The sequence below is a fragment of the Panulirus ornatus genome, chromosome 42 (genome assembly GCF_036320965.1).
Source record: "Panulirus ornatus isolate Po-2019 chromosome 42, ASM3632096v1, whole genome shotgun sequence".
In the NCBI taxonomy this organism is placed as follows: Eukaryota; Metazoa; Arthropoda; class Malacostraca; order Decapoda; family Palinuridae; genus Panulirus; species Panulirus ornatus.
The window spans coordinates 6531570-6548846 of NC_092265.1; the positions used below are offsets into that span (position 1 = coordinate 6531570).

Here is a 17277-nt window from a genome sequence, read left to right on the forward strand (position 1 = left end):
TCGGAATCATCTTGAACACCTGTATAAGGTATTCAAAAATGTTTATCTATTCCTTGGTTGACGTTGGCGGCCTTAAGGACTATGGGTCTCAAGCCAACCAAAAGAAACATTCCACACATTATAATGAGACAATAAACTAGTAATCACTTGTCGAAACTTTATATACCAATCTCAACTCTACAACAGTTGGCTTTAACCATACATTAGGCTTTGTTCTCTTGCTGGAATTTCTTCATGAACTGGCCGAGCCGTTGGACATCAGCTAGCGTGAGGGCATTGTATAGAGAAGCTCGGATCCCTCCTACAGACCTGGAAAAAAAAGTATCCTATTAGCAAGTTAGCGCCAGGAACAGACGAAGATCGACCATATTTGCTCACGTTCTTCCTTGCTCACAGATATGATGTATATAATGCACTGTAAATAGAGCTCCCTATATACACTCAAGCTCCGCAGGGATTTCCGTGATTTCCCCTCACCACCTCATTTGCCCTTGTTTTGCCTACTCACGGTGCGTCGTCTGTATATCACCGCTCCAATTCTCCATATCACATGCATGCCTTTGACATTCCTACATGTTCAGGCCCCAATAAGCCAAAGCCACTGTCACTCCATCCATCTCGGTCTTCCCTTCATTCTCCACCTCTCACACATAGATCTTCTTTAGTCAACCTTTCTTCGCTCATCCTCTCAATGTCCGAACCACCTTAGCACATCCTGTTCAGCTGTCATGCCCAGTTCACTACCAAACTATTCTCTTCTACTGTCGTGCGTTATAAGAGCAACCCTCCTCAGAAGTTTTTCGGGAGGGAGCGGGAGGCTGGAAATCCTCCCCTTCAGTTTTTACTTTTCCAAACGAAGGAACAGAGAGTGGAGCCAAGTGAGGATTTTCCCTCTTAGGCTCCGTCCTCTGTTCTAAACGCTACTTATCTAAACTCCGGGACACTACTAACCTGTGACCCTTGAGGGAAAGGAGCCCCAGCTGAGACGCAGCGTCCACGAACTTCTTCTCCAGGTCCTCCTCGCCAGCGGCGCCACCAACGCGAAACACAACATTCATGCGGGACCTGCCGACCACATGCCAACTTTAACCCTCTGAATTCAGCGACTCAGTACCTTGAATACGATGACTTCGGTCGTCGTGCACAAGGGGTGTCATTTTACTTACAGGGTCAGTCGCTAAACAAGACTGAGGCTTCATCTTCAAAAACAGAGATTAAACACTCGTTTGAGTCGACGCTGTGAGCTGTTTTGAATAGCATTGTAATAAGACTACCATGAGAACATACAATTATGAAAAGTTTATCCATACACCTCCTTTGCAACAAAATGTGATAAAAAGATCATATATTTGCAGATCGTACTGATTTATATAACAGGTATAATCGATATACAAGGATTGTCAATAAATCTTTCTATACCCTTATAACTGTAAGTTCATTGTGTTATGAAATGACGTATGGTTGTTACTTTGTCTCTGTGCAGGATAGTTTATTGTTGATATCTGAGTTACATTTCTAATATAGTTACAGTCCATCAGAAAGCCTTAGTTGATAAAAACCATTATCAATACAGATTCAATGGATTTTGTTGACAGAACTATATCAGCGCAATACAACAATTCTTTGATGCCTATGTCCGTCATATTCAGTCAACACTAACTCAAAAATAACTTTGTACCGGATACAGTATAATCTTAAAGATAAGTGACTGTCCTTTCATCCCTGCTTTCCAAATTGATGGTCATCGTTTTCGTAATTTCCTTGTTCAGACCCGCCCATATTTCATGACGTCCGAGGTCGACAACCAATGAGCGAACGACCAGGAAGTGAGGAAGGAGGGAGGGGGAAGGGTATAAGGCATCATAGTCATTCTTGGTTTGTCTGCCAGAGACTTTCAAGAGACGGTCTACTGTTACGGTTTGTGACGGTGGTGGTGGTGCAGAGGCGAGACGTGAAATTCAACTCCAGTGGCTTTGCGCCGTAAAGATTCCGTAACCTACGTTGTGTTTTCCACTGCAACGTCAAATGCATTTGCGCTTGGGAATCCATGAAAAGTTGTACTACATAAAAGTGATGTGATAACTGAGAAAAATTTCAACTTACTTTCCATGCAGAGCTTGGCTCATCGGTATTTCCTTTGACAAGGTGAGTATTACGTTTATTTACAGCTCTGGTAATTCCAGCAGTTGAGTGGATTGTTTTCCACAAGTTTATTGTATCAGTCATACTTTGACGTGTCTGTAGCTTTCAGACCAATATTCTTTGACGTATATTTACAAATGTTTTATTCATTACCTTTTAATGTTTAGAAGGTTTATATGATCGGAGCTTCGATAATCTCGATATAACAAGCTGCTCAAACATATATTTGTCTATCTTCCCTCGTAGTCAAATGTTTTAATGCAAATGAAACGAAGTAGTTTTTCTTCAACAAGTTAACATAGGGAATAATTTACAAATCAGGTTGGTTCAAAGCGGTACTATGGATGTATTTAAGCATAGGGTTGATAAGTAGTTCGATTCAGAGCCAAGACTGACATTATTTGCGCCTGCTTGAATATATCTAAAGTGTGGTCTCCACTAAGCTGGCTCTTCATGATCAACACTAAAATGGCCATGTGTTCACTGAGATCTGTGTTTTACAACTCTTACCAACTGCTCTATGAGTTTCTGTTCTCTTCCTATCATATCACCAACAGCCACGTTAGGACTTAATGGTCAGTTGCTGTTTGAATTAATTTGCATTTCTTTGCATAAACTGTACTTACACCTTGAGTGTTTTCATTGTATGTCTGAGTGTGACATTTAGCCACATTCTAGCCTCTTCGTACTCATTAGGCACAACGGATACAGCCCTGTAGATTTCATTATGCTGGTTCACACTTTGTCTCCTTAGTTTAGACCATATTGACTGTGTTGTTTCCCATTCTCTCAGTTGGTAAACACATGCATATTATGGCTCACGACCATCGCCACATCATTTATGTAACAGTTCTAGTAACGTAATACATGAAATTAGTATTGTGCTGTTTTAACCATTGTATAGATATTAACTATATCCACTACATGGAGAATATATATCTTATGAAAATTTCATTTTACTTAATATTTTCATGAGGGATGTTTTACCGATCACATTTGTATGACTTACTGGAATTTCGCTTCATTTAGCATTAGTAAATAAAAGCCGTCATTTCTAAGTATTGAATAGAATCCGAGTCATTGCAATCATTATCAAAATAAAATTTTCTCTATGATGCCCATGTTTTCCATATTCAAATTACACTAGATCTTAGAATGATGTAGTGAAAATAACTTTGAATAACCATGACTACAAGTTCAACCCTACACATCAAAGTAGAATGTTCATCACATTCGGAATGTCGTTAGGGCAGACCCGCCCTTATTCATATACGTGTCAAGGTTGACATTGAGTGCGCGAACGACATGGTGGAGGTTAGTTCCGCCTCTACCAGCCTAACGGTTCTTACTGGATTATATGCCAAGGGCCTTCTGAGAAAGTATCTCGGTAATATTTTGTGATGGTACGGCGATGATTCAGGAAACCCTCGTAGATTACTAGTTACACAAGTGTCCTTACCCTCGTAGATTATTAGTTATATAATTGTCCTTATCCTCATAGATTATTAGTTATATAATTGTCCTCAAAGTTAAACCTTATTAGTGGATTTTTGCTACACTGCTGTCGTAACTTACATGTGTCTTATGGTAAGGGCAGCATCATCTATATGATGGACCAGAGCTGTATATGAATATAACCTCAGATGGATGGAGGAAGTTTCATATTTCATTATAGGAAAATGGTTGGCACGTACTGGTAGTTTGCTTGTCTAGGTGAGTATTATGCTTATGTTGTTTTACAGCACAATCATCACTACTGCGACGTTGATCTGATTATATATATATATATATATATATATATATATATATATATATATTAAGTTGGGATAGGTTGGGTTGTCTTTTCGCCTTTTTTTCTCAGTCAGTCTATCGACCACCAACATATCATTTGTACGCAAAACAAAGCGGCGACGCTCGCACAAAATTCTTATTTGTGATTTTTGGGTGTCAAGTAAATCAGTCGACGTTTCTTGCTGGAATAGTGAGAAAATGGGTTGCCTTGTTTTTAACAGAGAAATTCAAGTAGAATATCAAGTTCAGAGTATGTGGACGTGTGCCAGGTTACGTGACAAGTGTAAATACGGCCCGAGGAATATAAGGAATCGTTGATACCATGGGTGACAAGCCAAACACTGTGCTGCACATATTAAGTTAGGCAAGGACAGATTACTATTATTATCATTATTATTATTATTATCTTTTCTATTATTATTATAGTTGTAGTAGTGTAGTAGCAACAATAGTAGAGCCTACTTACCCTTTCCCTCCTCAGCGAGGTAGCTTTTTTGTGGAAAAACTCGCGGTAGTAATTAAAACTTAATTGTATCATAACCTTATCACAGGTTACCACTATGGGTGTGAACGTAACAAACCTGCTGCCTGGGTCAACGGGGCTACTGTAGAAGCCATGAGATTCCTCAATTATGGAGTACAATATCTTGCTCTTCTCCAGCGATCGCCTTTCCATCTCGGCCAAACCTCCTTCCTTCTTAACCCATGCGATCACCTCTCCCAGTACGTGAATCCTGAAATTAAGATATGGTTACTTTTCTGCCAACCTTGATACTTTAGAAGGGATCCCAAAATGATACATTTTGTAGTGACTGAAAATGGTAATTGTTCTATCATTAGAATCAGCCGTTCTCAATACAAGATTATGAGGCATAGTTGTAATGGTATGAATCCAAACCTTTCCTATCCTCTATGACGAGGCCACATAGATGTTCCAAGTGAAATCGGTTAGTTTATATTATGGGGCAAATTCCATCTGTGAAGTAAAATTCCCAACAACATTTGTAGGACTGATTTGAATTATTCATTGAATATTGGGACTGGTAGCCATTAATTTCACGTTATTTTGTATTACGCATTCAGTATATATATATATATATATATATATATATATATATATATATATATATGAAAGGAAGATTATAGAGTAGGCCACACTCATGAACGTGGATATGTTATAGGAAAAGGGAAAGACGAGAGAGGGTAGAGGATTCCACAGCTTCGATGTTCGAGTAAAGAGGGAGGAATCATAATGGTTAATTCTGGTGTGATTGGTCTTCCCTTAAAAACTATGGGAATCAGCAGCCAGACGCAAGTCCTTAGTAGCAGGGATACGTGCAGACAGCTCACGTGAGCACATCAAAATAATACCTGTAGAAAAAGGAGAGAAGGCAGCAATATCCCAGGGGACAGAGAGAAGTGAACGAAAATCCACTCCAAACATCTAAGCATTACTTCATACCATATCATTGGGTGATTATAGAAAAAAGGTATTTAGCAATCACACATTGTGCTAGTGATGGGAGCGCTGTGATGTATAGTAAGCGGAAAATTAAAATTTCCGTTTTGTGTATGGAAATAAGATATTTTTAGACACGTATATATTTATGTATGAGAAACCGGTTGAATAACTTACGGAAATGTTGGCGGTGTATTGTAAAGCGATCTATGCTTGGTCATAACCGTGTAATCTAGTACAACTGGACACGTCGGCAGAGGGTTGCCTAACAGGTCGTCTCTCACAATGACCAAAGTCACACCTGCGCAACCAATATTCTTCTGAGCTCCACCATATATTAATCCAAACTGAAAAGAAAAGAGAAGGCTAAAGTCAAGGAATTCTATAGTCTATCATAAATACAAATATATCGACTACGATTTTAAAAGCTGATCCGTAACATAGTTTTGTGAATAAGGGGATTTTTACCAAGATATTAACAGCATGGAGTGCATATGAAATTTAAGTTTACTTCGATCACGTACACCAACCTCTGTAAAGGTTTACCCTTCCGCTCCAAAAGTTTACAATCCCTTGTAATGATCATATAACCTCCAGTGGTTTACACTCCCACGCAAACAACTCTTCGTCATCTCGCATTTGCTTACCTTGGATACATCAACAGATCTGGTGAAGTAGTTTGAGGACATGTCGCAGACCAGAGGCACTCCAGGTGGCACCTCTGGCACGCTCTGAAACTCCACACCTGTCAAAAGGTAACACTTGTTAGTACCTTCGTAAACTGAGAAAACACAGCGAGAATTTAGCGATCAAATTAGCATTGTTACACGGACGCAAGTTGAATCAATAGGAAACGGGTGATTTGGGGCAAATAAGACGCCATTTGATCTGGGTCAGAATACCATGGTTCGAAACATTGTATTTTGTTGATAATGAAACCGTTGCACAATTCCTTGACTTTCCGTACAGCTTCAATTATGTATTTGTGATTTTTAGCTCGGTTTTCAGCCCTTGGCTCCAGTAAACCGTTATTATAGAAAAAGAATACGTTAAAAAGTAGGAGTGACTTACGAACCCTCGACTGTCTCGTTGGCGCAGTAGTAGACGTAGGAAGCGTCAGGGTCAAGCTTCCAGCAGGACCTGTCGGGTACCCCAGTGTAGGGCTGCCCCTCCGGTACTACAAGGTTCACACTCCCGTATTTTGCCGCCTCCTTTGCTGCCTTGGACGACCACGACCCTGCCCCCAGCCGGGTGGATCGGAGGGAAATGTTCGTTATTAACCCGGTTACCACAATGATACGACCCTTGACCACGACGGTAAAGCCTCTGGGTATAATGGTCTAGCCTTTGACCTTACCCTCCAAGGGTCAGGTCAGGTCAGCCGGTGCTCAAGGGTCGGCGTCTTGTTTCGTATCCAGATTCCTCTTTCAGTTGCATGTTGCATATTTTTCTTTTTTAATCTCCCAAGTGTGACTTCGTTTCTGTTAATGAGTAAATATCAACTGCCTCACTAGCCCACCTTACTCTACCTTTCTTAGCGCCATTACTCTTCTCTATCATCAATTTCCCACTCTCTTTCTCACCTGCCCTCTTCCAGACTCATCATCCTTCGACATTATTAACTCCAAATTCTCTCTCTCTCTCTCTCTCTCTCTCTCTCTCTCTCTCTCTCTCTCTCTCACTGCTCTTCTTAGTTCTCTCTTTCTCAATCTTTTTTTTCTCCCCTGGCTACTCACCTGTGACTATGTAGTCTGCCTTGCCCGTCCTGGAAATGAGGTTGAGGGGCACGGCGGCGAACTGGCCCGTCCCTCCGCCTTGCATGAACAACAACTTGTAGTTCCCAGGCACGTCTCTGTCGAGAGATGGCAAGATAACCTTCAATGCATCACAGGTGTTCTGAGTACACGGGAACACCGACATACATCATGGCAACACCTGCTGCCATGTTGCAGAATTACATAATTACGCCCGGCCTCTCATTCACGCAGGTTCTTAATTATTTCCAAGTTTTTTTTTTTTTATATGAGCTTCGACTTCCAAGCGAAGGTAAATGCTTCCCTGAGGTTTCGTTTTGCACACAGTCTTCATTCATCAAGTTAGATTAATGCGACCATTACCTCCACCACAGTAACCACCACACGCCACCGTTACGGACAGCCAACACCATTCTAGCGGCGCCTTCACCAGGAGCACATCAAACCCAAGTTCAAAGTTTCCTTGTACCTTCATCTGTTCTTTACTATGCAGCTTCACCAGTCTATCTTCTGCCAGGCACTTTACATTATCATCAAACCATCATAAAATATTTTCATTCATGAATCTTTTTCTTAAGATATTTTTATCCACATATCTTTCAAATTCCTCTTGTTTCTCTACAGTTCCCTAAGCCCAGCCACACTATTCTGTCACTCCACCTAATTTTTGTGATATCTTGACAAAGGAAAAGCGAAATTTCAGATCCATACATCTGACATGACTAGCGCTCCACCACAAAAGCTTTCACAGCACTGAAATTCCCCTCACCAGAGCTTCTCACACTGCCCCTCACCATCATATCACTCACACGGAGTCATTGATGTGATAAATGTGAGTCTTCGAAAGACGTGTGCATCAAGTAATGAAGACGTGCGGACCACCTGAACACCAACTGACTAGACATACACACCAACTAGCAAGAAGTACACACTACCATGCCATATAAACACACCAACTGACCAGACATACAAAACAGATGGTCAAACCTGCATAACACCTGTCCAGACATATGCATCAAGTGGCCAGACATAAGCACCACCTTGCCAGTCATACACACCAGCTGGCAAGACATACACACCAGCTAGCCAGTCATACACACCGGTTGGCCAGACATACAAACCAGCTGGCAAGACGTACACGCCGTCTGGCCAGACACACACCGCATGGCATACATACACACCAGCTGACCAGACGTACATACCAGCTAGCTAGTCATACACAACAGCTGGCCAGACATACACACAGGCTGGCCAGACATACACACAGGCTGGCCAGACACGAATGAAGACCACCATCAGTACTCACAGCACCTCCCGGATGACCGTCTCCGCCTTCTGGAGGATGGCGTCGAAGTCCTTGGATCGGTGGGAGAGCTCCAGGACGCTGACGTTGGTGTCCTTGTAGTGTATGAGGCTCTCCTGCAGCCCCCGCAGTACCTGAAGGAGTCCATAGGCTGCTCAGGTCTGGTGGGTGTCCACAGAAAGTCGGAAACTTACGTTATGACAAAGGAAGAGCACGTGACATTCAAAGTCGTAAGCTTATGTTGCATCAGGGAAGCGGCAAGTGCAGTCCAGTGTCGTAAACTTACGTTACGACATGGGGAACAGCACGTACCACCGTCCACTCTGTCGTAACTCAAAATTACGGTATAAGGACAATGCCTTGTTGTATAAAGCCGCTCCGTTACATACGACATTCCCAGTGTTAAGTTGCGACTGTGTTCAGAGACACTGAAAACAGAAGCTAGTGAGCCAAGGGTTGAAGAGTCTCGTCTGCTGCAGGTTCACGGCACACCACAGGTCCATCTGATCCCGTTGGGTCAAGAGAGTCTTAGAGACAGAGTATTTCCTGCCTTTACGTTTCACATGAACAGAGGATTTTGCAGGTAAATATAGCCACAACATTTATAGGTATGACGTGTGACAAGACGAGAAAACTCGAGGGTGTGTTGTCAGACCACAGCCATGAAGAAAGTTATAAATTCTAAATCTTCATTGAACTCTGTCGGGAAGTGGCATGATAGTGGGATTTGCTTTCATGGATTTGACAATGTGTTCAAAGCAAAGCATCGTATGGACCAGCTCTCGCATATCGTCATGCTGTAGGAGCCATTTGTCCTGTTAAATACGTAATACCAGGTGGGGGGGGGGGGAGTTTAAGAAGGGTTCTAATGCTGTTTCTTTTGGACGTAATGTCGTAAACAACGACCTGTACATGGGGTAGGTGTCACGATATTTCCCTGTACACAGATGGAGCCTGTGGGATGTGCCCTGTGGTACACGAAGCGGAGGGCGTTGGCGGCGCGCGCCTCCTAGTACACATGTGGCGAGATGGCTCCTGCCTCTTAGTACACAGGTTGGACGTGCTCTTTGAGCCTGTTTAATATACTTTGTTTGTCGTCGGAAAGAATTAATATGTTCCTCATTTGCCTCTGAGGCATCGCTAAATTTTCTAGTAGACAGAGGTCACGTACTGCTTAGTATAACATAAAAATACATGAGTATACCACTCAAACAAGTTTTACGTTCTCTAAATTTGCGCCGCTGAAGGTTTTCTTTGGTGATAGGGATGAGTTTTAAAAAATCATTCGCATCCAGAAGGATCAAGGGTCTATGGATGAATATTCATTAAAAGAATTCGCAGAGATTGCTGAATTTTTTTGCAGATCTAATTTGCTGTTTTCTTTTCATAATTAGGAAATAATTTCTCCCCTCTTTCTTGACGGCAAAAGCATATAAAAAGGTCTGAAATTTACGTTGCTAGATCGCAAACTTTTGAAATATTACGTATACATCTGAACTTTCAACTTTGGGCAATGGTTGTAAGGTGGATTAATGACTGCTGTCAGACGATATGACTATTCATTGCCCTCTGCACGATGGCACGAACCTTGAACACGTCGTAACGAACCTAGAACACGTCGGCACGAACCTAAAATACAATGACACGGATTTTGACCACGACGTTACGAACCTCCCTCAGGACAACGATACATACTCGGTATGATGATATGACTATTGACCTTTCTTGTTAAAGTTTAGGTCAAAGGCTATAACCTATCTTACCCGTGGACCATACAGTCACTTTCAAAAGGGATGAGAGGTGTGAGGGGTCTATAAATTATAAACATAGCCTTGTAAGGTACCTTTACCGTCGCACAGAAAGACCACTGACAACTCACCAGAAGTTTTCCAACTGACATAGATATTGTTGACTACTGTCCTACTGCAACTTTTAGGGACTTTTCATTATTGGGGCACATAGGTAAATATGGCTCTCCCATTATTTTCTCTTCCAAACAGAGCTCGGCTTTGTATTGTCTGCTGGAGGTAAATCTAGAGATTTTATTCCTTTCTGTGCTTTTGGCAAACAATAGGGCCCGTTGGGGTGAAATGCACCACCACTTGGTATAACGGTGCTCTGCAGTGTCCACATTAGTAATTAAGTATATGCAGAGGTGTTAAATACTGCCTCTATCTGGATCAATACAACCCTCATCCTGATCAGTATTTCCCGTCTTCATCAACTGTCCCTCTCTGGATCAATACTGCTCCCAGTATCGATCAAGGTCTACTTTCAAAGGCTAAGATCAAGCACCAGTTAATAAACACACACACAGCACAGCATGTAATACGCGAGACTCTATCTTCTGTTCTCCCTGGCTCTATTGTCAATATGGATAGGTAAACTTAACCTGTAATATGTGTATTAATCTACAGAAAACATGGAGCCTCCAGCTCAACTCTGTGAACTTGCTTCATCATCAACCCATATTCACACCTTGGTGTAATAACGTCGCCATAGGCTGTGAGGAAACTAACTAACCAGACTGGGCTCTTCCTCACTTGTACTAAGGATGGCGGGAACAAGTTACGCGTGCAAAGTCATGTACCTCTTAAAGCTGGGCGGTGAGGTCACCAACGGCCTTTTGACCTGACCCTCACGAGTCGAGTCAAACGCCTGTTGACTACACCCGGGCTAGGATTGTCATTTAAGATGAACTATGGAATTTATTAAGAAAGGGGGTGACTGTATTGTTGACTGGTTGGTAAGGTTATTTAATGTATGTATGACTCATGGTGAGGTGCCTGAGGATTGGCGGAATGCGTGCATAGTGCCATTGTACAAAGGCAAAGGGGATAAGAGTGAGTGCTCAAATTACAGAGGTATAAGTTTGTTGAGTATTCCTGGTAAATTATATGGGAGGGTATTGATTGAGAGGGTGAAGGCATGTACAGAGCATCAGATTGGGGAAGAGCAGTGCGGTTTCAGAAGTGGTAGAGGATGTGTGGATCAGGTGTTTGCTTTGAAGAATGTATGTGAGAAATACTTAGAAAAGCAAATGGATTTGTATGTAGCATTTATGGATCTGGAGAAGGCATATGACAGAGTTGATAGAGATGCTCTGTGGAAGGTATTAAGAATATATGGTGTGGGAGGCAAGTTGTTAGAAGCAGTGAAAAGTTTTTATCGAGGATGTAAGGCATGTGTACGTGTAGGAAGAGAGGAAAGTGATTGGTTCTCAGTGAATGTAGGTTTGCGGCAGGGGTGTGTGATGTCTCCATGGTTGTTTAATTTGTTTATGGATGGGGTTGTAAAGGAGGTAAATGCAAGAGTCCTGGAAAGAGGGGCAAGTATGAAGTCTGTTGGGGATGAGAGAGCTTGGGAAGTGAGTCAATTGTTGTTCGCTGATGATACAGCGCTGGTGGCTGATTCATGTGAGAAACTGCAGAAGCTGGTGACTGAGTTTGGTAAAGTGTGTGGAAGAAGAAAGTTGAGAGTAAATGTGAATAAGAGCAAGGTTATTAGGTACAGTAGGGGTGAGGGTCAAGTCAATTGGGAGGTGAGTTTGAATGGAGAAAAACTGGAGGAAGTGAAGTGTTTTAGATATCTGGGAGTGGATCTGTCAGCGGATGGAACCATGGAAGCGGAAGTGGATCATAGGGTGGGGGAGGGGGCGAAAATTTTGGGAGCCTTGAAAAATGTGTGGAAGTCGAGAACATTATCTCGGAAAGCAAAAATGGGTATGTTTGAGGGAATAGTGGTTCCAACAATGCTGTATGGTTGCGAGGCGTGGGCTATGGATAGAGATGTGCGCAGGAGGATGGATGTGCTGGAAATGAGATGTTTGAGGACAATGTGTGGTGTGAGGTGGTTTGATCGAGTAAGTAACGTAAGGGTAAGAGAGATGTGTGGAAATAAAAAGAGCGTGGTCGAGAGAGCAGAAGAGGGTGTTTTGAAATGGTTTGGGCACATGGAGAGAATGAGTGAGGAGAGATTGACCAAGAGGATATATGTGTCGGAGGTGGAGGGAACGAGGAGAAGAGGGAGACCAAATTGGAGGTGGAAAGATGGAGTGAAAAAGATTTTGTGTGATCGGGGCCTGAACATGCAGGAGGGTGAAAGGAGGGCAAGAAATAGAGTGAATTGGAGTCATGTGGTATACAGGGGTTGACGTGCTGTCAGTGGATTGAAGCAAGGCATGTGAAGCGTCTGGGGTAAACCATGGAAAGCTGTGTAGGTATGTATATTTGCGTGTCTGGACGTGTGTATGTACATGTGTATGGGGGGGGGGGGTTGGGCCATTTCTTTCGTCTGTTTCCTTGCGCTACCTCGCAAACGCGGGAGACAGCGACAAAGTATGAAAAAAAAAAAAAAAAAAAAAAAAAGAATGTTTCTCTCCTACGAAAGAAGACATACATACAATCTTTGTTACATACCACACCTTCCCAGGTATGTGCTGGGCCACACGAGAAGCTGAGCACCTTGCCATTGGTACTACTTGCTGGGCTATCCAACCTCGCCAGTGTTATCACCTGTTCACACAATAGCCAAGGTTGGCATTTAGGCATATATATTTTGAAAGCAAATTTCTCTTAAATATGTAATATTAGATCGTTTCCATTCTGGACAGATTGCTGTGAAATATGCATAATAATATTCAGGTGTAGGAACAAGGCAGTGATGGGCTGTGCTCTTGCTGTTGCCAGGCGAGTCGGATCATAAGTCATGTTGGGGAGTCGCACCACATCGCCTTTTTCCCCAGTAAGAGCAAGATCCCCATGGTGTAGACACAGTTAGTTCCCTGCACACGTAGTTTGTGACTAGAAATGTGTGTTTTCTGCCAGTGGTGTGTGTGTGTGACGTAGAGAAGTAACGTCTTATAACTCTACACCTGGGTGGGTTAGTCGGCCCTGTTCATCCTTGGAAACTCAAGTGGACGCACCCGGTTACCATCACGTGAGCGTCTCGTGCTGGTGAACTGGAGGTTTCCTACCAGACGAGTCTGGTTATAATACTTGATATCGGAGATACAGGGGATGAAGAGAGGGTGTACTCCTAAAGTCAGAGACTCTGTGCAAAGTTTTTCAAAATGTTTGACAAATAAATCTACTGGTAACTACTAGTTTTAGTCGGAAGGAATAATTTAATAACTTAGCTCTGCTTCTCCGGCACTGGCTACAGTACGAACGCATTTGCGATTAAATTCAGAAAGCCATGTCTCTCCAGCATTGGCTACGTTACAAAAGCCTAGTATGATTTAAGTAATTTAATAAGCTGTGCTTCTCCGGTACTGGCTAGCAATGCATTCATTCGAAAGCCTAGGAATCTCCGGCACTGGCTATACCATACGAAAGTCTAGGAAGCTAAGGTATTTCACAAAAAAATGTTTAAGATTATTTTCTAATGCACCCAGATGGACATTTCATGGTAAGGAAAGAAGCTCAGTTTGAGAAAGTGGGGAATATGGTTAGGCCAAAGAATGTAGAAACAGGATACGATGTAATGGTGATTAGTTAAATGTTGCTGTGAAGGAAGGATTGATCAGTGAGGTTCAAACGAGCAGATGTGGGGAAAATGGATCAAGATAGTCGGTGATTAGTGTAGATACAATATATATATATATATATATATATATATATATATATATATATATATATATATATATATAGTGAACGAACTAGATGGGTGTTCCACGGAACATTTATGTTGTCTATTTTGCAGCATAGTTATTTTGAGTGAGATAAGAATGGAGGCTTTGTGTACTCCTCCGTCAGTCTTTATGAATTTGGTCTTCTTAAACTACCGTAACAAAATTGTCTCTTGTTGTACATTATCTTAAATTTTTGGAAGTACTCGTTTGAGGTAAGGATTAGTTCTAGCTTTAGGCCAGAATAGTGTTGGACGTCATTAATGCGCAAGAAAGCAGACGATTCTGCTGTCATAGTAAACTCTCAACTAGAGGGAATAAACAGATAGATGGGGCTGTAAGAAGCCTTCCTTGATGTGAGGCAAATTGTTTCCTGGTGAGTGGCGAGAACATTCCTTCCTGTTAAAGCTCATCTTTACATAACCGAAGCCCAACCATGTGATGATACAGACAATATGTAATAAAATAAATGATGTTCATTGTACCGCATGGTATATATATATATATATATATATATATATATATATATATATATATATATATATATATATTATGCATAAAACCACTAGGAAAATGAAACAAGATAAGTTCCCAAGTGCACTTTCGTGTAATGATCACATCGTCAGGGGAGATACGTACAAGAATGAGATATAAGACGTAGAACAGTCAGTTGATATACGATATGTACATATTTCCTACTCAGAGCTCCGCTCACTTTGAGATAATGATTCCTTAAAATATAAACTACATATGTAGGCTACACTCCGACTGAATATGAAATATAGCATCATCTGTAATACAATTCCAAAACCATAAAAAAAAACAAGTCTTCACGTAGCGCTTCTAAACATTTATTTCCACCCCTTCCCTTCGTTAGCTGGATATCTGCAGTTTTCGCTCAAACGTTTGCAGGTTCCTCCCCCCATACACGTAAGATACACACACACACACACACACACGTTATCATGCTTTCTTAGCATGTCATTCATTTCATTCCATAATTTGTCTGTCATAATCCAATCATCATCATTGATAATGATAATAATAATAATATCAATGATATTATATTACTAGTTTTATTATTAAATCTTACCTCCTCCGGGATCTTGGCCGGGCCAGGGGAGAAGTAGCTGATCTGTTGAGCCATCCTTATGGGCGAGGCCAGCACAGTGTCCTTGGTAGGTGTAGGGGATGTTAGCCCGGCCGAGGTAGCGAGAGTCACCAGCTGACCAGCCGACGTTAGTGATCAGATGGGGAACACTAAGGCCACGTCGTCAGTGTCCTCACCAGCGAACGTGGCCAAACTTTCCGCTCTTGTTCGTGTTCATCTCAGTGCTGCGTTTTGTTGCCTTATGTGCTAAGTCAGGGAAACTGATTATTGCCTATTGCAAAGAGTTGACATCATGGCCATTTGACGATTTCTGTTGATCCGTTTACGCGAGAGAAGTGTGAAATTTATTTAACGAAATATTTGAAGGTTCGCCTACCTTGTCTCGGCTCACTGTTTAGTGTTGCCAACTAGTAACATTATCCTCTGGGTTTGCACAGTTTGTTATATCAAGGGACACTTGTTATGACATGTCCTGGTCTGCTCTTTAGAGATTCTATTGCGATAGTCCCAGACATTTGATGATGTAGAATGACCTTCATTATCTTTTTATCTGCAAATGATTGGCAACAAACCAAGTTCAGCCGGACACTTATCTCTCGTCTAGTGGATTAGAGAACCTCACGAGTGTCTCATGACGTCTGGCAACTGTCTATTTAGTCTATAAACCTAAATGATATGAGCGAATATCTATACCACCCCCTACCAGGTTCACAAGGTTATTCTAGCTTGAAGATGGGGATTACTGTATGTAAATTCTTGACTTCAACAGCAAGAATTCGAACCAAGACTAATACGTGGTATAACGTTAACCTGAAATAAAGGTAGTTATTCCGGAAAACTGAAGATGTATAGTATGGAATTAAACTATTTGCAATTAGGTAGAGAAACATGTCCACAGTGATGTTTATACAAGACGGTGTCTGATGGTGAGAGGCTATTAATGAAGTCTTGAGACTTGGAGAGAGAGAGAGAGAGAGAGAGAGAGAGAGAGAGAGAGAGAGAGAGAGAGAGAGAGAGAGAGAGAGAGAGAGTTTTGTAAAGTCCAGGTGGAGGGTTATTGTGTGAGGGATCGTCCTCATGTCTCCAACTCCGACGACGGCAAGTTCCATTGTCTTATATTTCTTAGATTACGTAGGCGGGCATTCGTCTTGGTGCGAAAGTCACTCTAGCGGATCAGATCTGTCCCCTGTGTTTTTAAGGGAAAAACGACGCCCAAACTTAGCTTTGGTAGCTTTACTTTCCGAGCTGCAGAACAATTTATACATTGGTGAGGGTTCAGGAGACCCTCAAGGCCGTCATGAGACCAGGGCCCATACATACACCACTGTGGAGACCTGGTGAATTTGACATTAACGACACCCGAGTGTAGGCGAGTGTTGACTAGGCTCTCGCATCCCGCTACATACCCCCACAGCACCACTGGAGGGAGCACTGTTCACCTGGCGTTGTTGTTTGTCCGCATTCTCTTCAGTCCGGTTCCTCTCGCTCTTCGTTCGTCACTCTTACTTCCTCATTTCGTATGGGGTCAGTTAGTTTGACCGTTCCCAGTGTCATAAATAAGTAGAATAAAGATGTTTGGCCTATTGTTACTTACGAAAGGAAATGATTCTAACTGTGATAGTTATTTAGCTCCATGTGAAATTAGTCACTTAAGATTGTTGCTATGGCTTCAGTGTCGAACCGAATTTCTTTTGTGTGTGTAATTAATGGACCATTGAGTACATGCTAGTATAAGATTCTCAAGATTTCTTTCGCTAATTTAAGAAATACACGCATCATACGACGTTTACTCAGACGTATGCATAAAGATTCCCGTGACAGCGAAGCAGTGACAGAAACAGACGAATAGATGGTCACTTTTGCTCACATCATTCTGCGGCTGTCATGTATATAAACAACCAAGCACAGCAGACCTTAATCATATTTTTTATCGCCTTTTCTCGAGTTAGCGAAGTAGCGCCATGGAGACGAAGATTGATAAGATATAGATGCGTTGCCTAAGTCATGGATGATGTTTCAATATATGGCTTCAGTAGAAAGTGTTTGTATTGTTTAAATTTCTATTTCTTATTTTTTTTACGTTGAAGG

General features: G+C 41.9%; 1 protein-coding gene across 1 annotated transcript; it reads right to left on the reverse strand.

Annotated features, from left to right (window-relative positions):
- Positions 1–143: 143 nt before the first annotated feature.
- On the reverse strand, positions 144–15348 carry LOC139761878 (phosphoserine aminotransferase). Its single transcript, XM_071686453.1, has 9 exons — positions 15172–15348; positions 8453–8583; positions 7129–7244; positions 6468–6629; positions 6040–6137; positions 5570–5739; positions 4515–4667; positions 952–1065; positions 144–309 (listed from the first exon to the last, which is right to left on the reverse strand). Exons 1-9 carry the CDS (start codon positions 15223–15225, stop codon positions 204–206), a joined length of 1104 nt encoding a protein of 367 aa, XP_071542554.1. The 5' UTR covers positions 15226–15348; the 3' UTR covers positions 144–203.
- Positions 15349–17277: the final 1929 nt, after the last annotated feature.